Genomic DNA, 26959 nt, shown 5'->3' with positions numbered 1-26959 from the left:
TTGGTAATAAAATTCAATGATTTGCAAGCGTTGCTCGTTAGTAAGTCTATTCATGATGAAATGTCAAAGCATACTGAGCATCTTTCTCTTTGACACCATGTCTGAAATCCCACGTGATCTGTCAAATACTAATGCATGAAAATCCTAACCTCAAAAAAATCACCCGTTATTTAAAGTTTAGACCCTTAAGGACATATCCTCCAAAGGATTTTTAAAAATTAAAATTATTTTAAGAGCTACAGTTACTTTAGTGCCGCAGTACCTAGCCCGGTAGGTAGGTAGACTCACTTTTGTAAACGCGTTTTTTCTCGAAACTACTTTTTTCCACACGGTACCGGCATTAACTCAAGTTCTGTACAACCGATTTCCTTGAAATGTTGTGTGAACTTTCTTTATATAATCCTTTATCTTTATATAATCCTTAATCCTTTGTTTTTAATATTTTGAAAAAATTCAGGAATTTCAAAAAAAAACGTAAAAAATGATTTTTATTTTCAGGCAGTCGTCATTTGTTCCCTGAGGTAGGGACTATAACAGCATACTTACTGATTAAGAATTTCATTTGATTTTTTGTTTTCAGACCACCAGGAGAGTCAGGATCAATGTAAGTAGACGCCACTTTTTTTACATTTACCATTGACAATACATTTGGTTTGACGGGATTAATAAGTCTTATTGTTCTTTATTGGCGTAGACACCCCTCACGCGGTTATGGGCGAATGAATATAAAGATGAATAACTGGACTAAAGTTAACCTCCTTTTGTATACGTTCAAAACGTTGACGTCTAAGCAATTTCAGTGCTTAATTTATATCAGTACTACATGGAACCAGATGAATTCATGGCTGAAGGGTTTTTTCGAAGGTTGGTTTAATTAATGAAAAATACGAGATAACAAACTTTCTTTAAGGTATATTGAATAAATCTTACAGTTCGACTAAAATTTCCTTATATAATACATAAGATAAAGATAAGACGCTACAAAAAAGCGGCTTAGTACCCTATGATCACTAGCCGGTTGCCACGCGCAATGCAAATTTTGAAATACTTGTATGTCATACATATGTACATATATTTGAAGTTATTTACGTCCCTGGAGTGCTATCTCCGCTTCTATGGACATTAGTGGTGAATGAACAGCTAGGGAACTTAGTGGCATATGCGAGCGACATTGCCGTCTTAATAATGGATAGCTATCAGTAGCAGTATTATGACCACCACTCTCAATACAGTCCAGATCTTGGCATCGCAAGCGGGACTGGGGTTGAGACCGGAAAAAAACTGATCTGCTTGTGTTCACAAGAAAGCACAAACTTCTTCCCCGGAAGTTCCCTTCTATAAGTTGACACACCTGTCTCTCTCAAGGACCGGACCAAGTACTTGGGCTAGTCTTGAACAGCAAACTGCTGTGGAAGCACAACGTGGAAGATAGAGTGAGGAAAGTCAGCAGTGCTTTATATGCGTTTAGGCAGCTGCTCGGCACAAGCTGGGGGCTCTCTCCTTTTCTTATGCACTGGTGCTACACAGCTATTATTAAACCAATTCTGCTCTACGGTGCAGTAGTCTGGTGAACAGACGTTTGGACGACTACTGTCTGCAGGAAAAATTACATATAGAACATTAAAGCATAGCTCAGTAGGTAATGGCGATTGCGCCAAAACCGACTCAATGACCCCAATTTTCAACTGGGAAAGAAGGTTCAAAGTAAACATAGAAAACGATGTCTGACGTAAAGATATGTTAGCTTCGCGCAATACTCTAAACATCTACATATACGGATGGCTCGCAAAAGGACGATGGAGTTGATGCGGGAATATACTGTTCAGAGTTAGACATAAGGCAATTTTTGAAGTTGCCGGTCCACTGCAGTATATTTCAAGCTGAGGTCTTTGCTATTGCGAGAGCCGCGGAGCTGCCAAGGCAGTAACCTCGTATCGCAAATCGACCAGAAGTGTCTTTGGAAGCAGAGCAATCACTGGAAAGTGTTGCAGGAAGTAAGCAACTTCACTTCAACTGGGTGCTAAGCCACAGCGGCATCGAAGTTAATGAATTAATGGGCGATATTGCCAAGAATTGTGTAAGGCTAACATTCGAAACCGTGATCAACATTGGGAAACCGATGCATTGTCTATATGACGCTCTTGACAGAAGCGTGGTAAAGAAAATCAAAACACGATGGAACAAGATACCTGAGTGCAAAACGGCAAGTCATGTGCAAACCGGTAGATCAGAAGTACACAAAATGCCTATTAGCACCCAATAGAAAAGACTGTAGGAACAAAAAAGGAATGCTAACTAGTGGCGACTCACGCCCGCAGGATGGTCCTGACAGATAGAGAAGACTGCAGAAAATGTCTAGAACAGGGCACCAGGGAAACAATGAAGCATCTCTTGTGCCCTTGTGCCCCATTGGCAAGACTACGCTGTAAGTAACTGAGATCCCCACTGTATGATACACTGGAGGAGGTATAGATAGTGAAGCCGCAGTCTTTCTAAAGGATGACTACTCCTCTTAGGCTTAGCAACTGAACTCCGTCTGATATCGGAAAGGACCAAAACTGGTATATGTGTTCTTAATATAAATTAATTTAAAATGTTTACTTATTCTACAATTACTCGTATTACCTATATTTGTTTATACTAATATCATTTGTACCCTGATCTGGGTATAATAAGATTGACAGGAAATTTTAAAATCCCTAAAAAAGCGTCGGGTACCCTATAAAACATATATGTATGTATGTACCTATGTATTTATGTAACTGATCAGCATGAAATTTTTAACATTTCCTTTTCTGCCCAAGAGGATGTTCATTTGTCGGAAACGCCGATATCAGACGACTATAGCATTTAGCTGTCTTACAAACTGATTGACGAGATTTACGAGATTGCTTCACGAAATTCGGCATGGATTATATTCAAGGCAGTGGCATATTCTCTAAGTAAGGCAAAATAGGTTTAGAAGACGCGGATAATTTAAGGCGATCAATTTTTTTGGGTCATCTCTGTGGAACTGTGTCATTAACGTTTCGGAAATTATTGAAAACAAAAACCACAAAAAAAAGAATGTGTTGAAGTTTCACTCTTATGGCATATTCTTTCAGCCCAATTTTGTAGCGCATACCTTCCATATAACGGTACTTTTCGAAATCTACAAAAAAATAAAAATATGTATATATAAATGTCATAGCTTCGAAACAGCTTGAAAACAGCTCAGAAGGCTCCTAAGTTATAGAGAACACTTCCCAATTCCTATTCTTCTTCTAGGACCCTCGCAAAAACTCTTTTCTACCTCACACTAATTTCGAAATACTTTTTTAAACATTCGAGATGTAATTGTACATAGGAAATAAATACTGTATACAAAAGCCTTTGGTTTCCTATTCCAACACTGAGTAATAAAACAAACAATTTTTTGTGTAATTGTAGATCAAGTTCTATATCGACGAAGCAGTTACATGTATTGTATAGCTTTTTTATTTTTATTATTTCACGGCCAACTTAATATTAGGTCACCAAATAGTTTTCTATGGATGTTGTTGTAAATCTCTGACCATAGAGACTACATGCTACAGGCGTACTGACAAATTAAATTAGAAATTTATAGTGAAATCATAATTGAAAACGAAAAAAATATATGTTTATATATTAAAATTTTATAGTAATGTAATCTAGAAATAAAAATTCAGCCTGCAAAGACGACGTGCGTACACAAAAACCATACACCGTACACCTTCCCCCCGAAACAACCACACACCACCACCACCATGTATGACGGCCAACTACTCCCTTCACGTACACATTCACACACACAGAAGCACCGCCCGCCATAAACCGCAGCTTGTAGTGTGGCGCATGGCAGCAAGGTGAAACGGTTATTTATCGAGCGCACGCACGCTCAAAACACCGACTGAATTCTAATTTTCAAAACAACCCCCTCCAGCATCCCAACAAACAATCCGTCCAACGTCTAAGCCAGCTATACCGAAGATGTTTTGATCGTATTTTTCTTGTTGTTGTTGTTATAATATAGGCGAGTAGGTGCTGCCACAGTGTTGTCGACGCCCATACTTCCTGCTTCCTTATATGGACAAATTTCCAGCTAATAGCTGCTCACGCAGGTTACCCCTTAGACGTTGCTCGCTGATATTAATGATGATTGTTGTGTCTATATATATATATTTATATATGATTATATATATTAAGTATCGTAGGTTGGTATGTAACGGTTGATCATAATGCTGTATCCTCCAACTGGTCGTCTTGGTCGTCCTGCCGCGCTCCATCTTCCCACTGTTTCTCTACTCTCCGCTAACTGTTCCTGTTCACTGCATTGACTGTTGCCGTTGCCGTAGCTGTTGCTGCTGCTGCTGCTACTGCTGAATTGAGTTAGGTTAAGGCTTCCCCACATACGAAGCCGTTTCGTTAAGCATTTAAACCCAAGGAGTCCAGCCTTCGTAGAGCACAGCTAGATTGTCGGGATTCATTGCCTCGCGTAAGATGTAGTCAACTTGCTCGGCAATTGTACAGCGTCGATTTGAGTCTGGATCGCGACCTTCCAGCTTCATGCGTACACGCTTCCAAACGGACACGGCGTAAGCGTTGCGTTTCTGCTCGCCCGGATTGTTGGCAGTGCCAGCTGGAAGTAAAGCCACAAAATATTAAAGTATTCAACTTGAGTCTATAAACAGCACCTACCTTTCTTATCAACAGCACCGTCATCCACCGCTGACGTGGCCGTGGCTTCGTCTTTGTTACCTGTAGATTTTTGTGTACCCTCCAAAGCCGCCGCATAGCTGCCTTTGTTGCGCAAAGGCGAATCCGAAGTCCTACTACTCGACGACGCACCTTCCCTCTCTTCGCTGCTGAAACGTTGCGCCAACTCCAGTAATCCAGTGTAGTTTTGTTCGTGGCTCGCAAGCAGCTCGTGTACTTTGGTCTTCAACTCCGTGGGCGTGGTGTCGGCGGTGTTACGCGCAATTAATTGCATCTGCAGCTCCGATAATTTATTGTGGAATAAGCGTAGCGCGTGTTGTAGATCTCGCGCATGCGCAACAGAGCCAATTCTTTCAGCAGCTGCAGTGGCGCGTGCATTTCGATCATTTTTGGTGATCGCTTTAAAGATGTGACGCACTTCGCTGCGTATTTGGGGGTCGATCAAGGGCTGTATTGAAGAAATTCATGTTAAATATGTAAGGAGGAGGTATTCATCATGAGATCCGTTGTACGTTGTAAAAAACTTGTATGACTGAAGAATATCCATTCAGCTTAGGTAGGTATAGGTTATATAAAAGGGTCTAAAAGAAGCGGCGACTCAATAAGCTGGTTATATTTGTGATATCCACGGTTGGGACTCACATAACCTCAATAAAAAAAATTTTTGCTAAATTACCTAACTTTTAAATAGTACCGTTATATGGAAGGCTGCGTGCTATTTTTATTGATAATTGCCAATAACAGTCGACCATTCTTCAAATGTCTTGAAAATGTTGTCATTGATTTTTTCTAACGTTTGCCTGCCTAGGAAGGTCCAAGAAATCAACCGTTTCTACAAGAATATATCAATTTGTCGAGGCAATGACAGTGTTCAAGGCCGAATTCTTCAAGAAACAAGATAAAAAGTTAACTTTGGCTGCACTGTAGCCATAATACCCTGTAGAAGTAAAAACGGTGTCCAAGGAACTTGATTTCGATCAGTCTGCTTGTATAGCACCTCTTTGTTTTCGTTGTCCGATCTGAACATTAGTTCGGAGGCAGTAGCTCTGCATTTGACAATAATCTGTGGTAAACTTCCCGAGAAAATCGGCTCAAACAAAAATGATTTCCACACAAGAATGATGAAATTTCAAGGAATTGGCCGGATAAAAATCCGGGTCCATTCCGGTTACTTAAGACCCGACGGGGACGGTGATTTTCATCCGTCAGCGATATTCTATACCGGTCCGATATCGACGGTTCCGGCAAATAAAGTTTCTTGGGAGAAAAAAGCACATGTTCAAGATTTCAGATCGATATCTGAAAAACTAAGGAACTATTTCGATTCCTTCTAGGGTTGACAAGCTTCGTGGCAAACTTACGTTTAAGGTATAAAAAGTGGATATCAGCGGACAACTCAACCGTTTGCCAAATGGTGAGTGAATATTGGAGGCTCAGAACGGCTAAATAATTTTGTATCAAATAATAACGTTTTCCTTCATGGATACTTAATCAGTTTTCACCTCAACCGTAACAGCGATACTTAAAATAAGTCAAGCTACTCACCAGCATCTGTTGTCCTTGTTCGAAAAGTCCCTCTTTCAGAGCATCTTGCTCATGCTCCAATGTGGCCAGTTTGCGCTGTGAAGCGAACGTCATTTCATCCAGCAAACCGGCAATATTCTCTATCCAACACTGATCCACTTTACCCTCCGGATCCAAGAGCTGCACAATCGATTGCTCAATCGGCGTAATACTTGCGTTACTCTGCTGCACTGAGGCCACAGCGTCCTGCCACTGTTGCAGCACAGCGAGAAATGCATTATCAGCCTGTATGCGATTGTCCTTGCTCTGCAGCAATTCGTATTGCAACAGAGCATTGGCATAATCGTATATCTGTGTAGCCGATTGCAACAGGCTGTTGTAGCGCAGCAGCTGTGCCTTTACACATTCCATAAAGTCGGCTTGCACTGACAGCAAACTGCCATTCGATTGCAATGCCCAGTTCAGCTGCTGCGTCACGGCAGCCGTATACTTATCCACATCTTCGTGTATCTTAATCATTGTGTGCTTCCAAGCGCTCAATGACTGACTGCAAGCTTGCACTGATTTCAGCAGTTTTTCCTTCGGAAAACCATACATCAACTGTGTATCGGACTGCTGCAGCGCCGCTTCATTCAACCAAAAGTGTGCGCTGCCGACGAGCGCGCAATGTTCAGCCCATTTGGTATGGAGGAGCACTTGCATTTGATAGTTCTTGCCGCTGAAACCTTGCTGTAAGGCATGCAACAGATTCTGGCATAAACCCTCGGCATTCAACAGTGTAGCAGCCTCCAAGCAACGCAAATTCGGATATTGAGCGGCGAGCGTGGTCAAACGGCCGTGTAGCATATGCGCGAAAAGTGATGGCAGGCCAGCGAGTATTGTGTGCTGCATAGTGTTCATGTACTCGTTAATGGATGCTGAAAAGCGACGCACATCGTATATTTGTTGTGTGTCGTTGTGTAGCAATGCTTTGACATTATCACGTGCCGAACGGAAAGTATTGGCGATTACTTCATATTTTAAGCTGCTATCGATCGTTGCTGTGGCGTTGGCAAAGAAGCGGGATTCCTGTGCATATAAGAAATGTAAATATAAATATTGCAACAACAAAGCATTTGAAAATTGGCATTACCACGAATTGCTTGAAATTGGATTCGCCCATTCGCTCCAAAATTATTTCCACAGTGGGTCTTAATAGCTTGACGCGTGTTTCGAAATCATCGAAGAGCGCGTAAATTTCATTGAAAAGCAGCGTCACCTCGGCGCTGCCGCTATGCATGCGTTGCGGTGAGTCGGCAGGGTTCGGCGCATGTGCACAAATTTCTGCCAAAGCTGCTTGCACTTCATCGTCGTTGTCCTGCATGTATAGGCGCACGATGCGTTCGGGCAACGATTGTTGAAAAGCTGTTTTCAAATTATGCAACGATTGCAGCGTTTCGGCGAGTGTGAGTAAATTATCGTAATAATGTTGATCGGCATCTGGGAAGGCCACTTGACACAGTTGTTGTAGCATTTCCAGGAAATTCAATTGTTGATTGAGCAGATAGTAATCTTGTGTATCCAAAGCACACTCTTCGAAGATCAGGAAGGAATCAGTTGCTTTCGATAGCGTTTCAAGCATGCAGGATTGCAGCGCTTGTGTGTGCGTGTCCGGATCTAAGGCGATGAAAGTGTGTATTGTGGCAACAGCGCCATCAAACAAAATTGACTGTAAATATAATTGAAAAAAAAAAAGAAATTAATAATTGAAATGGAAACAAAAACGAAAACGCAACATAAAGTCAAGCCACCGCCTATTGCAAACGAAGAGCTCGAATCGAGAGTGACCCTTGTGCAGCTTCGTTCTGTATACTGTAGCAGATCAAACTCCTACTTATTCAGAATGCACCCCCACATATCAAACATATGTCTTGCACGCAATGAGTCCAATCATAACTCTAACCACCTCTTTGCACCCCCAGCTAACTCTAAACATCACACCCCTCCTCTCCCTATGGTCCGACCCCGTTGAAACAGCACGATTCCTGGGCTTACCGTTGGATGGTCCCGATGTCAACTTATCTAAACCGTACCACCCTAACGGGGAGTAGATAACCGTTAAGTTACAACAACAACAACAACCTCCCGAGTAAGTCATGAAAACCGTTCAACTTTTAATTTTTCGTTCGCCTTTTTGAATTTTCAAAATCTAAGCTGAGATTCATAATCAGCGACCTCAAAAACCCACAAGTAATAGGTTTCAATGTTTAAAAAAGTTTAGAAAGTTGAGTTTGGAACTCAAAGACCCCCCATGTTTTTTGAGGTTAGGAAAAAATCATGACGTGACGATGGTCAAAAACTTAGGTAGTCCCTCGAGAATAAAATACAAAGACAAAATTCGCGGTATGTAAGACTTAAAGTACGCTTACGCAATATATAAATCAGAGATGTAGGTTAAACTCCTAATAATAACAATTTTATATACTCAACACTCACCACTTGATTCGACTGCTCATTCAAATCACTAATGGCGGTGGCCAATTCCATATTCGCCTCAATCCACACTTTCTCCAAACCAGCTGCATACTGCATGGCTTCGGACTTCGCACCATCCGTCGATATGGACGGTGCGCTCTCTTGCCACTGCTCAATTTGCTGCTGCAACTCGCTTACGCTGAGCTCTCCGCTCAAGAGCTCACGGTAAGCTTTCTCGTATTTGAGCAAATGATTTTCCAACAGACGTGAGCGTGGATAAAATTGCATCACGCCAATATATTGTTGCAACAGATCAATGCATTCCAGGGCGCAACGGCACTGCTGATAGAGTGTATTATCCATTTCCTTGCGTGTGAAATCACACTGTGCATACAGTTGCTCCTGGCCGCTCTGCTCGAGCAGGGTGTGTAGCAATTCGAATTCATTTGTTGCTACATTTTGTTGTAGATCACACAGTTGCAATTGCAATGTTGACAATTCGCGTGTGGCAGAGGTGGGTAGCAATTGTTCGAAATATATAGTCAGTATAGCATGGGTGTCCGTCTGATATTTTTGCACATTCTCCTTCATCAGATTGAGCGCACTTTCGTCACGCTTACAGCTGTTGTAACGATCGGTAATCGTGTTTAGCGCGTGACTACCCATCGCTGTGCCGAGTGCTTGCAATTCGCGTATCATTGCCGATTGTTTGGTAATGCGATCGCGTTCTTGCTCTTCTCGACGTATCTCGGCTTGCAGTTCGATTAAATGATCGAGCGCACCCTCGATCTCTGACAAACGCGTCTGCAGATCGTCTCTGTAGAAGATGAGAGCGTATTAAATAAAATGAAATTTCAGAAATTGGCTTTCAGATTGTCTTCCTCTCACCTGTATTGTGTCCAAAATGGTTTGAGTTCGTGCAGCCGCACTTCGAGCGACTGCCGTGTGTATTCCCAAGTCGGTTTGCGCTGTGTTGCTTCGTCTGTGGGTCCATTGGATTTCGTGTTACCCTCCTTTTGTACGCCGGTCGCCACTGCGTCCAATGCATTCAAACTCAAAGCGGCTGCGTGCGCTGAGGTGGCGCGTGCTACGGTCGTGGTGCCATCGTCACTTACCGTCCAATCAACTAGGGGATCATAAACGAATGCCTCCAGCAGTGTGAGTAATGTTTCACGCTCTTTACGCAATATTTTCAACACATGCTCACAGCCCAGGCGGTATGTGCCCTAGAAAAACGTATGCAAATAGAAAATTATTATTGATTTATTTAATTATTATTTTAGGGAATTAAGGGAAATAATAGATCGTTTGTAATGGGACAACAACAAATAAGGGATTGTTGTCATTTGTAGTTCAGTATACTTGGAAGCATATGATATGCACACGTACCTCTTCGGCTAACCCCCTGCGATGATTGGTTAGTGATTAGGCATCAGATAAAAATAAAATGAATAATGCAAATCATTCATTACAACAACTAATCTCTCCAAATTGCTGTATTATGATACGTGTTTTATTAGCGCTTTTTATTATTGTTTTATTTTTGGCAATAAAATAACATACAGGAGAGTTCCCTGTTCCTCATTTGCTCAGAGCAAAGATTAAAATATCTGATGACGAGTTTCTGGACACCATCCAAGGAAAATCAACCATCAAGGGTTGGTATGCTAAGGTTAGACGAGGTGAAATGAGCACCGAAGCCGATGAACACAGTGGACGTCCAAAAGAAGTTCTTACCGACGAAAACATCAAAAAAATCCACAAAATAATTTTGGGCCACCGCAAGGTGAAGTCACTCAAGATAGCAGGCTCTCCAGATAGATATCAACTGAATGTGTACATCATATCATTCACGAATATGAGAAAGCTCTGTGCAAAAAGGGTGCCGCGCGAGCTCACCTTTGACCAAAAACCACGATGTTTGGATATGTTCAAACGTTATAAACCCGAGCTTTAGCGTCGATATGTGACAATGGATGGAACATAAATCCATCATACCGCTCCGAAGTTCAATTGACAGTCCTCCCAGTGGACTGCACACGATGAACCCGCTCCAAAGAGTGGACACACAACAGTCGACTGGCAAGGTTAGACATCTGTATTTTGGGACCATAAACAGCGACTATCACATACCGTTATTGGACAATTGAAAGACGAAATCGCTGTAAAATGGCCGCATCCGAGGAAAAAAGTGCTGTTTCACCGAGACAATGAACCACGTCAGTGAAAACGATGGCAAAAATCCATTACTTTTGCTTTGCATCCGCATCTATAGTATTCTTCAGATGTAGACCCGAGCGACTATTTCCTATTATCAGATTCGACAACCTGTGCTCCTTCACTACTCATAAGACCACAAATACCGCCAAAGTAGAGAAACACAGTCGTAGAAACTTTAGACGTGTCAAAATAATGCACTCTGAATGATTACAAGACGAATGTTGATGTCTCCTGTTGAATATTTAAACAGCGAGGCACCTTCCCTGTAGTCGTCTGCTTGAAGCAGAGCCCCCTCTTAGGAATATCAAGAGGCCTCTTCTCAATTACGTCGAGTACACCAAACTGTAAGTAACTTCGGACGCTACAAACTATAGCCACGCAATGTCCACCATTCACTGTGGAACCATCAATACCTTCACCTTCTTCCTCTGAGCAAATGACGTATATGAAGTCAAACCATTGCTGACGAAGAGCTCGAACTGCCCCGAGAGTCACCCTGTGGAGAGTGTACACGAATACCGTGGAGAATCGATTCGGCACCATTCGCAGCAAGTCAAACTGACATATGGAACTACTTGGCGCATTTTACGTCGATATCTTAAATTGAAAGCGTACAAAATACAGTTCAAAGCGACATCACTTCGGTCTATGGACTCTTGAGAAGCTCCAAAAAGACCCGACGTTTTAGAGCCAACATTTTTCTTTAGCGATGTGGACCATTACTGGCTCAATGGATGTGTAAGCAAGCAAAAATGCCGCATTTGGAACGAAGGGCAACCTGAAGGTGTGGTTTGTGGCCTGGTCGAATCATCGGTCTTCAAATATTATGCCAGTGAGAACATAACCATCAATGGCGACCGTCTTCGCGCCATGATAACCGACTATTTGATGCCTGTATTTGAAGCTCGTGATCTCGGCGACATTTGGTTTCAACAAGAAGCACCATTGGCCACCAAGATCGTGTGAAATCACACCCTTAGACTTTTTCCTGTGAAAACCTCTGAAGTCTAAGGACTATGCGGATAATTCCGCTTCGATTGAGGCCTTGGGGCAAAACATCAAGCATGCTGTTTGCCAGTTACCAGTCGAAATGCTCAAACGAGTCATCGAAAATTGGACTCAACGGATGGATCGTCTGAAACGTAGCCGCGGCCACCATTTGAAAGAGATAATCTTCAAAATATAAATGCCAAAGAATGTTCTTCGAATGATAATAAACATTCCCCATTAATTTGAAATTTCTGTGTTTTTTCTTTAAAAAAAAAGGTAGGGAACCTCGAAATGGATCACCCTTATATTATTTATATATATGCTTGAAAGTATCGAAATTTTACTTAGTTAAAGTTCTGGAAAGAGGATTACGCGCTTTATATGTAAACATTCTCCACATCCATTCTGTAATTAAATCGTGGAAAAGGCTTTAACAATTATTTAATGTAGAAAAACAACACTTTCACTTTCATCGAAACAATACACCGAAATTCATTTATCACCGACTAAGCGGGGTACGTAATCGCGAGTATGATGGAGTGGTTGTTTGTGAAAGAGGTGAGATACACAGGCATATTAGCGGCGTGGGAAAATCAGCAATGCGATTAGGGATTTCGCAACGAACACAGAGCGCAGTCTTCGAACAGTTGCCGAGCAGTTAACACGGAAAAGTTTTTAGAGGTGCGGCAGTACTATTGAAGGGTCTCATATCACTTCTGTTTTTTGTAGTGCTTTTTTTGTTAATGTCAACGACAACATTTCTAACGCTATTCAAATATTATCACATGCTTGATGCCGTTGATCAGCAAAAATGTGATGTACGCGAATTAACTTATTTACAACAACTACAGCAAGCAAACACGACAATGGCAAACAACGAAATGGAATTGCAATTAAATGCAAATATACCGTTAACATTGTTAGATACCACAACAACAAGCACAGCCTTAGCAGTAACAACAACTGCAGAAACAGTGAGCTCCACAGCAGCAACACTGTCTTCTGTAACGCCTGGCCACATCATCATCGACAGCATCGCAACGTCGACCAAATTTTGGGTCGCCTGCAATGTACTGATAATGGTGGGCATACTAGCTGGCAACGCGCTCACCATACTGGCCATAACCACCTGTCGCCGCTTGCGCCGCCTAATCTCCAATATGTTCATACTATCGCTAGCGGTATCGGATTTTACTGTCGGCGTGGCGCTGCCCTACCACATCGCCTTCTATGTCGGCCTTAATTTCGGCCAATCGGAAAATCTCTGTCTGCTGCGATTTTTTCTCATCATTTTCTCCTGTTGCGTTTCGATCTTGACTTTGATCACGATCGCTGTGGATCGGTATATAGCAATCGTCTATGCGTTGCACTATCGGCGGTAAGTTTACGTTGAGATTCCGACGAGAGCCGTCTATACATAGTTTACACAAAACCTGACACGACTTTTTCACACAAAATTTTCCGCAGTTTTATGACGCGTCGCGTCTCATTCGTCATAATCGCCTTGAATTGGACCATAGGCGCCACGGTGGCCACTGTACCGATGTTTTGCAACCGATTTAAAACGGCGACCGAATGCGAATTCAATCAGGTTCTACCCACTTGGTATATGGCGGGCATCATAACGCCCGCCTTTGTCATCGTTTGGTCGCTGATGCTCTTGATTTATTGGCGTATAATGCGTGAGGCCGCCAAGCAGTGTGAACAGTCGCGTTGCAAGCGTGAAGTGCAGAGTTGGAGCAGCAGCAAAAAGCAGTCGCGGCGTATGCCGGATTGGAAATCGATGCAGGTGAGCGTATAGTATGTAGAAATTGTTGAGCGCATATTGTCATTAGAATTGTTTTCGTTGATAAGTCAACCACAGTGTGGCATATGTACACGGTATAATCATATTTGCGTATGCACACCTATAGACAGTTAAATAGGTACACGAGCTTAAAAAGTGATACTCAGTATAAAAAGATGTGTCACTTCCAAGACAGTCTGGTGTATGTATCGTACCAAATACGGTCACAGTCCTAAGAAGGACAACAAGATATAAGAAACATTCGGTTTATAACCTAATCTTTATACGTTTCCAATGTCCTCTTACGCTACTTGAAAAAAAAAAAAAACATTTCCCTAACTATTTTCAATTTTTCAAAAACTCTTTAGACCTTTTTGCTTAAGTCAAAGTTAAAGAACAATATTCTTATCAGCACCGCCTGTGGATTGTCTAAAATACGTTAATATTTAATATGGTGTGATCTTTAAGAACTTTCCACTTCCTGCGCGACTAAATAGATGTTCCGCCATTGAAAGGCAGTTTTTTCAGCTACTGCTGTAGTCATCTTGACAAAACCTTTTAGAATTAGCACTTGGCTCCCGTTGGAGCCAGATTCTACGTCCAAGAGAAGTAAACATCATTTAGGATATCAGCGCTTGGCAGACTTTGCGACTTCACTATCGATACCTCCTCTAGTGTACCATACCGTGGAGACTCCAGATGCTTAACCATAACTTATACTTGTATTATGTTCTAGAAGCCTGTAACCTGATTTAGCATTTGGTTTTAAGAAATATAAGGTATAGTAAAAAGAACACCATTATTTGATCATATTGAAGGTTTTATTAAGACAAGATAGATTGATCAAGCGGGCACCATTTGTTTGATAACATGTTACAACCTTAAAGGTAATTTCATAATGTTACTCGAATGGAAATCCTCGTCCCTATTGGCAAAAAACTGAAGCATTCGATTTCACTAGCTTCTTTTAAGACGAAGTTTTACTCAAATCGTTCGATATTGAGAGAACAGGTAGTAAGCACTTGATGCGAAATCGGGTCTAATATGCAGAATAGCCGCTCAACCAAGCTCCTAAAGCTTCTGGTGAGACACTATCGATATATGTGTCCTGGAGTTGTACTGATGAAACACCATACCTCTTCTATTGGCCGTTTCTGGGCGATTGCTTTATTCGGACATCGTATCTGTTGACAGTACCTTTTCGAATTTAAAGTTTATGGATATGGGAGTAAGCTCATAGCAAATGATTCCCTGCCAATGTAGTTGTTTTTGTAACGGGTACCTAATCCCGTTAGGATGGTAAGGATAAGATAAGTTGTCGGTGATGTTATCCAGCGGTAGGGCCAGGAAACGTGCTGTTTCGACGGGGTCGGGCCAGTGGGAGAAGGGTGTCAGAGGAGTATGGTTGGCAGGGCATGCAAAGTGATTGCTCGTGTCATCCCTACCAACCGGTTAGTTTTCTTTGGACGTCGTCGTAAGTGACTCACTTTTCATCAGTAGCTTTATCCTCTGCAGAAACGGATCGATTTTAGTGCAATTCAGCAGTGGCACGCAGAAACTCGATCCATGAGGTTTTTTGTGGTGTATCTTTGTCATCAATCTTAGCGGAGTGGAATCGACAACAGCCTCATTACCATGACCATAAAACCTATTCACATTTTCAGTCGCTTCGCTTGCGTTTTCTTCTTTATCGAAGAAAAAGTGGAGAATATGGCGTATTTTCTTTTAGCTTGCGTCCATCTTTGTCACGCGCTCAAACATTAATGATCCAAACAATTACAAAACAGACTAGAGTTTTTTTCAGGGCAAACCCGTATATTTCCAATGTCACATAGCTTAACCCAATCGCACTTTTGAAACGAGAGGGGCAGATTACTAAGGCAGTCTAAGGGAAAAAAATTAAATAGCGGCTGTGTTTAAGCTACTTTGTTTAAACTGAAAGAAACCCATAGCTTTCAAGTCTAGTAAAAGTGCCGTAGTACATATATACATCTTGATTCCGTAGCGCTCGGTGGAAATGTTAAAATCAACAAATTAAGAAATCCGAGTAGGAAGCACATAGCCTCTTTCGTGTAAATCATAAGCTTCGAATATTTTAGAATACTGAGAATGCATTTTAAAGAATGGCAAGCATATAGAATACAGGTCGGTAGAATATAATATTACACTCCTTCAAACTATCTATCCTAATGCGATGGACTCCTTTTTTGGACCCATTATAAAGAAACATGACTTCGGATACATACTCGTATAACCTATTCATCAAAGCTACTTAAAACAACGCCGTCTATATGAAGTTTAAAAAATAAAGTATTTTTCGACTAAATTCTGATATTTGGAAAACCACATGAAAATTGTACACTGATATAGCACACGAATAGCTAAATACAGTATACTCTCGAAAAGTAAATCGATTGGTATTTTGGGTATATATACATAAATTATCTGTTTTTTTAATATTAAATGCATTTTTAAACTTAAAAAATTCATTCATTTATTTGCTTCAATAAAACATATGGATTTACATGAAAAACATATGTATTTATTATGAACAGAAAATTTTTTTTCTTTTGCAATATATTTTCTGACCATTTACATATGTACATATCTCAAAGTTTATTTACTAAACAGATGCGATAAACAAGAGAGTAAGTGTTTTTGCAACATCGTAAAACCGCTGCTTGCATCGTTATCACATTCTCTGAAAAGTAAATTAAAAAATTTACTTTTTCGCGGTGCATGTGTAATCTTAAAGGTGATTTACTTTTCCGCGATTATTTACTTTCTGAGAATTTACTTTCGAGAGTATACTGTATATCTTCACTTTCAACATTATTGACGAATGTAATGCCAAAACAAACAAAATAATGCGTGAAAATTATAAACAAAAAGCACTGAGTGCCTTGCAGATATAAGAGTGAACTTATTTACGTGTCAATAGGTGTACAACATTAAATTAACATTGCTTGTGCGCCTGTAAATAGGCAACATGCGCTTATCGCACTCATAAAACAAGGTGAAATGGCGCTTTTTTATCAATGGCCTCTATAAATACTCGTAAAAATACTTCGGTCGACGATGTCAACAACATTATGCAGCATAAAACAAATCGCTGTCCAATAAATATGCATAGTACATAATCATGAAGCTGTCATAAAAATATACGCCACACACAAAACATCATTATAATGACAATGTACAAGCACATATTTAGACAAGTATTAAGCGGTTGTCGAACGCCTCATCCATTTGCCTTTGTATACTTATATTTATGAGCAAAAAATAGTAAGACATTTTTCATAATTTTAAAAAAAATTTTGTCGAAAAAAATATTTCAAAGAATGAGTTTTCGCGCGAAATTTGAATTAAAAAGTCTTACGATCTTTTGCCCACAGTATATTATACATTATGTTAGTAATAAGCAACTATTTTCACTATTCATTCACAGGTTGTGATTTTCATTATGGGCTGCTTCTCCATTTGCTGGCTCACCTATTTCGTGGTCGTTTGCATGGAGATATTGAGTACCTACAATATATCCCTGATGCTCTACAAGATGGCCTTCTCCTTGGCCATGTTCAATTCAGCACTAAATCCGGTGATCTATTGCTGGAAGAATACAACGTTTCGACGGGCCTATTGGCGTTTGTTGCGTTGTAAAAATCCGAATCACAGTAAGCCGAATAGTATGGATTTGATCGTGTGTAGCGTGGACTCAGTACACAGCTCTCCGCGGAGGCATAGTACACTAACAATATCCGTTATACCAATACCAGTGGCTGAGCCGGTCAAACATAACGGTGCATTTGGATTTAATGGGCTGAACAATGAAGAAGTGGAGGAAGGTAGAGTGAAAGTGAAGGAGTGCAGATTTGACTGAGGCGAAGCGCCAATATAGGGTAGAAGTAATATTTAATAAAAACAAAAAAAAAACTGTAAAATGGAAAAATTACCAACAACTATAAAAATATCTAAACGAATTATCTGGTAAAGAATAGAAGTGATTATATTCATTTATTAACTGCAAAATTATATTCTAATTTCAGAGCTTTGAAAAACCAATTGTACTAAAGCAAAAATGTTTATAATAAATAAATTTAAAAAAATCGCACTCAAGAGCTTATTAAATGTCTTAAAAGCATTAACTTCGGTTTCATGAAGAATACCCCTTAAAAAATACAAAAGAATCCATACAAAAACTTGATTTTGATTGGTCTGTTTGTATGGCTGCTTTATGCTATGGTGGTACAATCGCAACAATTCCTTCGGAGATTGCGCCTTAGACAATTTTTGTGAAAATATCTTGTAAAATACAAAAATTTTCCATATAAGTTACCATATAAGGGCGCTATATTACATAGTGGTCCGATCTAAACAATCACTTCGGAGATCGTACCGTTACTTCGAGCAATAATCTATGACGAAATTCATAAAAAAAATCTTTTCAAATACAAAAGTTTTCCGTATAAAGACTTGATTTTGATCGTTCAGAAGCCTTCTTTTGGGTATTACAAACCTCGTGGCAAACTTAATATAACCGTTCAGGGAATAAAAAAGAGCAAACAACTGATTTCAAAAAGTCCGCTTGAGATTTTTCGAAATGCCTAAATACTTAAAAACTGAATGTATGAGTCGAACGAAGCAAGAAATGAAGGTGGAACCCTTCTATAAGGTGCTCTCCCTCAAGCCCGGCTTTTGGCTACAGGACCACTGTAGTGTTATTCAGGCAAAGGGGCTGCAATTAACGTGGCGGTTGACGTATTGGAACGAGTTGGATCTGCATTGGCTACTGAACTGCTTGCCATTAGCAAAATTAATCTTGTCACAATGGTAGGGCTTCTTATTGGACAACAATAGAAATCGGCATTCTAGACATCCCAGTTAGGATCGACCTCTTAACCGAACCTCACTTAATTTACACAATTCACATACCCACAATTTTTAATCCTCTTGTTGCCAGAGGAGTGATCTGACCCCGCCCCTACCCTTACAGGTTTAATGTATATCACACATCACTAAAACTATAACAAGGGATGTTAAGGGCTTGCTAAGGACAAGTTCTAAGCCCCAGCGACTATTTCCTGTTCTCAATTCTCAAAAGAATGCTCACTGGGAAGAAATTTTCGCGGAATGAAGAGGTGGTCGCCGAAACTCAGACCTATTTTGAAGCAAAGGACAAATCGTACTACAAAAATCAGTGTATCACTCTTGAATTCTGAATAAAAAAAAAAACGAATTTTGCCAAAAGAAATGTTTTACTATGGTAGGCCGGGGAATTTTCTATTGACCTGTTACCTTAAGAGGTACGAAAGTAACGTGTTAAAAATTGAAGAATGGGCGTGAACCACCTTTAGGTAAGATCCTATATCTACCAGGATCCCATATATTGGATAGTCGAAAAAATCTTTTCGTATTTTGTCGACAGATGTCGTTACAGTCGTATATGTCCAGTGCTACCAATCACATTTATTAGTATAAATATAAAAATATAAGTTAAAGTTTGATTAGAAATACGAAAAGACTTTTCCGACTACCCAATGTATTGGTCAGTCTGTGAGGTATCTTCTTAACCCATTTACAGCCATTGGTCGATTTATCGACCAGCAAATTTGAAAAATCACCAAGTCGAAAATGAACGAGATCTGCGTGAAATCAATAACTTTATGCGATTTTGCAACTTTCTGAATCCGTGGCTAAACGGCTCAATGTAACAATCTCAAAAAATGTTAAGCATCGAGTGTTTTTTTATTATAAGAAAAATAAAAAGTTGAAATGAAATCAATGCGGTGGATCTAGGTGCGGCCGAAAATGGGTTAAAATTTGTAGAAAAATATTCTCGAGAATACTTGTCGCTATCAGGTATTTTCTTCTATTGAAATTGAGCTTCATGATCACTTTAGACTGATTTAAGTATTATCTATGAACTTCTAAGTGACAGTAAAAGCAATAGGAGACCCAAGGTGAACGAATACTTTCTGTTAACAACATTCCGAGTAATTCTTCAGTAATCGTCAACGGTTTCTAAATAAAAACAAGCCCTCCAAAAATCGTAATAAATCGTTCCGATTAAGTTTTATTACACCAACAAAGAGTTGAACTTTCAAGGTCCTCAGTGTAAATAGCAGTAATTTAAAGACTTTTTCAAGAAAAGTACTAAGAGCGACTGAGTTTCGGACAAATAAGCTGCAATGCGAATACTTTTATCGATATATCATACTGTCGCTAAACGGGTGATGCTGACTAGATTTACGTTTCACGAACTTTGGTTTTGGAAAAACATTTGATTTCAATTTGTCAACTAAATCATAGTAAAATCTTTATGAATCAGTTGAGAATTATAATATTTTATATATAAATAAAAAACTTGGTTCAAAAATATAGTATATTCAAACAATATTTTAGACTCACCTCAATACCTGTTATACCCAAGGCTTCCTCCAAATTGGGTGTCATGCGGAAGGGCACCTTCTCGGGCACACGCAGTGTTTTACCCTTCTCGAAGCATACATTATAATCGATATGCACGATTTCGCCCGTAGTCAAATTGATCAGCACATTGTCCAAGTGGCGATCGCCCAGCCCGATCACATAGCCGATAACGGACATTACCGACATGGAGCGCGAGTAATTGCGCACCGAGGCGCGCCAATCAGCCGCCGTATTCGCGAAGCACCACAACTCTTTAGCGAGCAAATCACGCGGCGTCTCCTTGATTAACTCCTCCAGCACGCGCCGCAATGTGGCCAGTGGCCATTGTTTACGTGGATCGGTGATTTTCATGCCTTGCTCCGCCAACAACGGCGTCAATTTGCTGTAGAACAGCTCTGACGGACGCGTGGCAGCTGGTGCGACTTCCGTTGATTGCACACCAGCTTGTTGTGTATTTTGACGCTCCTTTTGTTGTTGTTTTAAGGCAGCATCACGCTGTTGCCACTTCTTATAGATGGCAAAGAGCGGCGTCACACCATCAACCCAACTGATCAGACCGGATTGTGAGCCAAGCGGTATGACGGAGTAGTGGTGTGCTTTGAATGCGCGTGCGCGCTGCAATGAGTCCACGCCCATATTGGCGCGCGCCATCATCGAATTCGAGATCGAAAGGAACTGCATTATGCGCTCGTCCAAATGCAAATCTTCCAAGCCCTTAAATAGATAGGTGTACTTGCGTCCGTCGCTGCCGTAAAAAGCCAACTTTTTCGGCTTCGTTTTGGTTGGCAAAATATGAACCGCGCTGTCCACCGACTTTATGTAGACCGGTTCCTTGGCGTAGGTGTCGACGCCCGGCATGGATATGGCCGTATTGCGCATATTCTCCAACACCGGACTGAGATCGGCGATTTTAAGTGTGGACGCGCAGCCGCGCAGCGAGCGCTGCTGGAAAACACCATACAACTGCTTAATGCGCATCCAGCCGTCGAACGGTTTGGCCGGATTGAAGGGCTGATTCAACTCATTTATCGTGCTGGCGATGAGCGCGCTGTAGCGCTCTTGGAAATTACGCTCATAATTGGTGTCAGCTGATTTTGAGGTGACCGCGGCAATGCGCTGCATATCAAAGACCACGTGATTCATCAAAGTCGCGTACTTTGCGATTATTTTCTCTGACGCTGTACCGCCGGCCTTCTTCAATTCCGCTTCCAGCGCATTGAACAGTGCCGCATACTCACTGTACAATTGTGAGAGCGAATGCACCCAGTATTCCTCCCATAATAGTGTCACGCGCTTCAATTCCTTCACCAGCAGCTGCACATGCGCAACAGTGTCTGGCGCCTGCTGTGACAGCGTTTGCAACAACGAACGGAAACAGTTCGACAGCTGCGTACTAGACTTTTGCTCTTTATTGTTGCTGGCGTTAGCGTCCTTCAACGTATTGCCAAGGCACGGTGGCGTAGACTCTTTCGATTCCTGATGCGCGCCCACCACGGCAGGGAATATAATCAAATGCGGACGATCCTCCGCTAAACGGCAGAGTAGATCCGCGACGCTCTTACGCACATATGGCTCATGATGATTGAGCCGACTGAAGAGTTGCGGTATGATGACCTTCCAGGGACGCAGCGGTGTGGTGCGCAAACCCTCCTCCAGCACATCCTGCAGGCCCGCGGCATATTTGACAATCAAACGCAGCAAGCGCAACGTAACGGTGACGGGCGTACAATCGCTCAGCGTGTTCTTCGCCTCTAATTGCGACGCGCCGATGGATAGATAATTGAAATAAGCTTTCGTTGCCATTTCATAGTACACATAGACGCTGCGATGTGCCTGCCGCCATATCTTTATGATGCTCGCTATTTGCTCCGATGGCTTATCGGCTAAAATGTCGACGCGACGCAACGCCTGCTCAATTAGTTCGCTGGAACTGAGCTCACTCTTTTCGATATCTTCCTCTGCATCGATATTGCTCAACTGCTGACCATTCAGCACGCTCACCACCTGGTTGATGGCCTCATCGCTGACGCTGCCGCCCAGCACTTCGCGTATCGCTTGCATATCGCGTTGCGGCAGACCGCTTTTCATTTCCGTCGTATTCTTAGCTTCCATCAGACGTTTGCCCCAGCGATAGCACCAATTGCCGTAGGCGAACCAGGCATCGCTCGAATTGCTCGACTGACAGATGCTGGCGTTGATGAGCTTGCCGATGGCTTTCTCCGCTGGCGGTATGAGCGTAGTAACCGCGTCGTCGGCGCTCTCTTTCACCAAATGCACCGTCACGTCGGGCAGATGTTGCAACAATTCTTGCATTTCCGTCAAAGCCAAGGCGGCGTTCACATTGTTATTGGGCACCGGTGGGCCGCTCGCGTTGTGACCAGTTGTAGCGCCCGTGACGCGCGGCGACAACCAATCGGCTAATGTGAGAAGCATGTCAGCGCTGCTCGGTGGATATGTGGCGTGCGGTTGTTCTTGCACTTGTTGTATGATTTGTGTACAGTAGGCAGCGCCCAAGCTGATGGCATTCATTTGATTGGCCGAATTGACGTAGGAACATTTCGCTAACTCGCTAAAGCCGCGCACCAAATCCGCATCATGTACGCTCACGGTGTACTCATTCTCACGCAACATGCGCGCCACTTCCGAGAGCGATTCATCAAAGCCTTTCAGGCGGAAAAAGCGCTGCAGCATAGCGCGACAAAAGGTGCCGTTGCCTTCGCGACGCGCGCTATTCGATACGTCCAAGTACAGCGCATAATGACGCGCAGCATCAGCCGACGCGCCCAAGCGCTGCTCGAACAAGAGCGTCCACATTAAGGATTTCAGTAGAAATGTTGATTTCTCTGTATCGTTCGTATTGCGCATATCATGCATGCGCTCGGCGTACATGCTCTGCGCGCAGGTCAACTTTTGCGCCACATGATTGAGTATGAGCATATCGGTGAGCGCGTTGCGATGCTCACCCACGCGCATGCGACTGTGATAGGGTAACTCTTGCACACCGCTGCGTATACACGCTTGCACGTCTTCGCTAAGCGGCGGCGTCGACATCGCGTCCCATTTAAATGCATGCGCAACGCAAGCGTCTTGTAGTTGCTGCGTAATGTGGTAGTAGGAAAATGTTTCGGGCGCCGGCGCGGAGGTTTCACTGTCCGCACTGGTGTTTGGCGACCAACTTGTCAAATCCATGATAGCGTTCTGCAGCGCGTCACTACGACTGGCCTCACTCTCGTAATCATCCACGAGCGCCTCGGCTAATTCGTAGTGTAAGTCGTCTGGCTTTTCGCCGTTTTTATAACGCGCATGTATGCGACGACAACGCGTCCACTGACTGGTGTAGTACAAGCAGTAAATCAACTGGTCAACAACAAATTCTTTGCTGCGCGCATCCAAACTCGACTCGTGTTCGGCTAGAAACGCTTCATAGCTGTCGGCGGCTTGTTCTTTATGACCGGCAGCTTGCTCGGCAGCATACAAAATCCAGACGCAGCGCTTAGCGGCTTTTGGATGCTTCGTTTTCAGCCATATATAGAGACCTTGCAGCGTGCAAGACTCGTCCGCGCAGAGTAATGCCCACACTAGCATGATTACAGTATGATCCAACTGCACGTCGCTCAGTTTATCTATGCGCAGTATGACCTAAAAGAAAGCACAGCTTGTCAGAAAAATCATTGTGAAAGTTTTAGCAATTCACTTACCTCCGCATTGCGTATGACCAGTTCCGGCATCATGCTGTGCATTGCAATCAGATTAACGCTCGGTCGTATGCGATTCAGCCACTCATTGCAAGTGTGCGCGTTGATGCGGAAGAATGTTTTGATGGGTTTCTCAAGCGCCGGTATGGCGAAAGCGGTACCTTCAGCCGCATTATAGATATGCTTCTCCAAACTATCGATAAAGCCGAGCAGCAGGCGTGTATTACGTTGTAGTGACATCAAATGCGGCAGCGTCACTTTGCGCGCCGTGCAAACGTTTGCCAAACCACTTTTTGTAGACAATATACGCGCATACTTTGAGATGACGGCCTCTATGGCGAGGAAGGTCTCCTGTGGTTTACCTATCGTAGTGCGTAACTTATTGCGTACACACTGGCGCGCCGCTTCGTACTCTAACCATAGCGCTAACGCGCTACAACTACGTCTGGCTGCGGACTCGTAGGACGCGCAGTTCTCGCGTGAACGCGCCACCCAACACTTGGCGAAGACTTCAGCGGCATATTGACAGAGCGGTTCGTATTCACCACAGGTGGTGTCGCTTTCGAGGCGCTCCAGAAACGGTTTGAAGTACTTGTTTCGCAACGGCGCATTGTATGCGGTGGAGCGATACCACTGCATTAGATCGTTGAGTTCTGATTTGCGCACACCAATGTCACTGCTTATGACATCAGACGTTAGACAGATGGTGAGCGGCAACTTTCCAAGTATGCTGGTAAACGCGCTACGTACGCAGGCATCGTTCGCGTCCAGCATAATTACAGCGGCTTGGCGGAAATAGGCCAAGACTTCGGCATTGACTGTGGCATAGTCGAGCACGATTTCCATGCATTTGGCGCATTTGAGCGCGGACGCGAACACGGCTTGACTTATGGACTTGCAAATGGTGATGAAGTTGGCGTGTTGTTGTAGCACAGCGGCATTTTCACGGCACTCGGTGAGTATGCAGCTCACCCAGTCGAGCAACAAATTCAGATTAGTCACGTTTAAATCATTCGCAGCGCTCAAAATGCCAGCGAGAAATTGTAATATCAAACTGAAATTCTCTGATGTGGGTGAGTTGTTTTCGTCTAAAGCGTGTTTCGGCGCAAAAAGTGGTTCCCGAAGCAAACGCGATGTCGGCCGAAAATTGTGATTCTTCTGGCAGTGCACGACAAGCACACTGAGCAACGCGTTATGCAATGTTGGATGGCGTAGCCACAAGTGTGTAGCACCCGCCTTGCAATTCGTAATTAATAGTTCCAAAATCGAAGGATATAGTGCGTACATGCTGATGATGGACGATGTTTGTGTGGCCAAGGCCGATAAAGCGGTCAGATAGAAATTAAGTGTTGCCTCAGCGCGCAACACTTTACTGATTTGACCAGTAGCGGTATCGTCGTCATATGCTTCTAGCGTGGCTATTGCGTTATACATATCGGCGGTCACATGGCGATAGGTCTCCTGCAGTAATGGCACATTTTTTATCATTAAAATTTCGTGGTACACCTTCAGGAAGAGGCGACGCAGCTTGTCGTTATTGGTGAATTTGATAGTGGCCAGCGGATTGTGTGTGGTTTCAAACACCAAAGTGACGGTGGATAGTGGCAGTTGTGTGCGCAGCTGCCGAAACACGCAAAGTATCAGGTAAAGTAAGCTTTGCTTAGGTGCATCACTAAAGAAATTCAGTTGTTTCATTTGTAGCGCTATTAACTCTTCTATATTCACCATATTAATAATATCGTAACTGTTCGTATAGAGTAGACAGAAAAAGTCATTAATATTCATTATGGTATCTTCACTTGCTAAAGTCATTGTTAGTGTTTGTTCAGCTGTTTTGGATATTGTCATTGCCGCTTCATTCACAATACTATGTCCCACAATCATGCCCACAAATTCGACACGATTCGCTAAGGTTTTCAAAATTGAGTTGAATGCACCAATAAAGCAACCGATACGCAGTTCTACTTTGTTTTGTTGATTTTTTGCGTCTACCTCGCCACTTAGCGAGTCTGTTGGTGATGGCGCATGCGAAATTTCATCACCCAATGCCACGATGTCCTCTAAAAATTGTCCCAATAGCCGAAATGTAAAATCCAATTCTTTAAGAAAGTATGGCGCAAATTGTTGTAATGCAACGGAACAGTGTAATTTAAGGTTAGCCGGCTGTTCGACCTCTAAATGCCATCCGACAATAATGTCGACAATATCCATGAAATGTACTTCGAAAGCACGCTTGTAATGTTTTGAAAATTCTGTAATTGTCTCACTGACGGCTATAAAGATTTCGGCTATTTCAGCATTTTCCAAGTAGTCTTTTAGCACTGCCAGTAAGCGTTCGGTGTACACACTTAAATCCAAATTAACTGCATCGCAACTGTGGCAAAAAAGAATGTATAACAACTAAACTAATAGAATATTTCAAAGAAATGTACCTGAATGTGGTTTTCAACGCAAGCATCACGTATTTTCGTATCGATTTACACGATTGGTACGCTTTAATCACGTAATTTTTGTAGACTGGGAAATCATTGCGATTAATATAGCCCATCAGTCCCATTATTGTGCTTGCTTTTTCCAAACACTCTTCCGGACATTGTTTCAACACGGTAATCATATTTTCCATTAGTAAATCGAAGCTACGGCATATGTATGTCGCATTTGGTTGCGCCCGCACACCTATTTCCAACTTGTTGCAAAGTTCCAATGCAGCTGTCGCATTGTTTTCCGATTGCAGACGCCGCAATATTTTCGATATTTTCATGTCTTCCCCGTACATATGTGAAACAATAAGTGAGGGCATCTTTGCTGTAGGCATCTTTTCGCCCAATGGCAAATGATTATGTTGGGGCTGTGTCCGCACGTTGTTGACCGAACCTGAACGGTTCACGATTTGTAGAAGAGACGGGTAGGCAGGAGGTTACAATAAGAATACAGCACATGTACACAAAACAAAAGAAGTGAAATATTTTAATTACCTCCCAATCGAACATCCTGCATTCTACGCTCATCACTCATCCGTTTAAATACTTATTTTTTATGAAATTTACAGTTACTAATATAATAGCTCCAATTTATTTCGCAGAAAATCACACCAATGTAAAAGACAGTTCAAGATAAGGCCACGAAAACAACAAATGCGAAACAT

The 26959-nt window shown here is 42.3% G+C and overlaps 2 protein-coding genes across 2 annotated transcripts; one reads left to right on the top strand and one right to left on the bottom strand.

Moving 5' to 3' along the window:
* Positions 1-3435: 3435 nt before the first annotated feature.
* On the bottom strand, positions 3436-26959 carry LOC105222408 (serine/threonine-protein kinase Smg1). Its single transcript, XM_049455447.1, has 10 exons — positions 26790-26959; positions 26247-26688; positions 23818-26188; positions 20099-23758; positions 9583-9920; positions 8716-9511; positions 7373-7948; positions 6262-7308; positions 4699-5164; positions 3436-4639 (listed from the first exon to the last, which is right to left on the bottom strand). Exons 1-10 carry the CDS (start codon positions 26827-26829, stop codon positions 4434-4436), a joined length of 9942 nt encoding a protein of 3313 aa, XP_049311404.1. The 5' UTR covers positions 26830-26959; the 3' UTR covers positions 3436-4433.
* LOC125778361 (histamine H2 receptor) lies at positions 12487-17974 on the top strand. Its single transcript, XM_049455514.1, has 3 exons — positions 12487-13282; positions 13372-13693; positions 17139-17974. Exons 1-3 carry the CDS (start codon positions 12648-12650, stop codon positions 17568-17570), a joined length of 1389 nt encoding a protein of 462 aa, XP_049311471.1. The 5' UTR covers positions 12487-12647; the 3' UTR covers positions 17571-17974.

Source organism: Bactrocera dorsalis, chromosome 4 (assembly GCF_023373825.1).
Source record: "Bactrocera dorsalis isolate Fly_Bdor chromosome 4, ASM2337382v1, whole genome shotgun sequence".
Lineage (NCBI taxonomy): Eukaryota > Metazoa > Arthropoda > Insecta > Diptera > Tephritidae > Bactrocera > Bactrocera dorsalis.
This window is presented reverse-complemented; position numbering and strand designations above follow the sequence as displayed.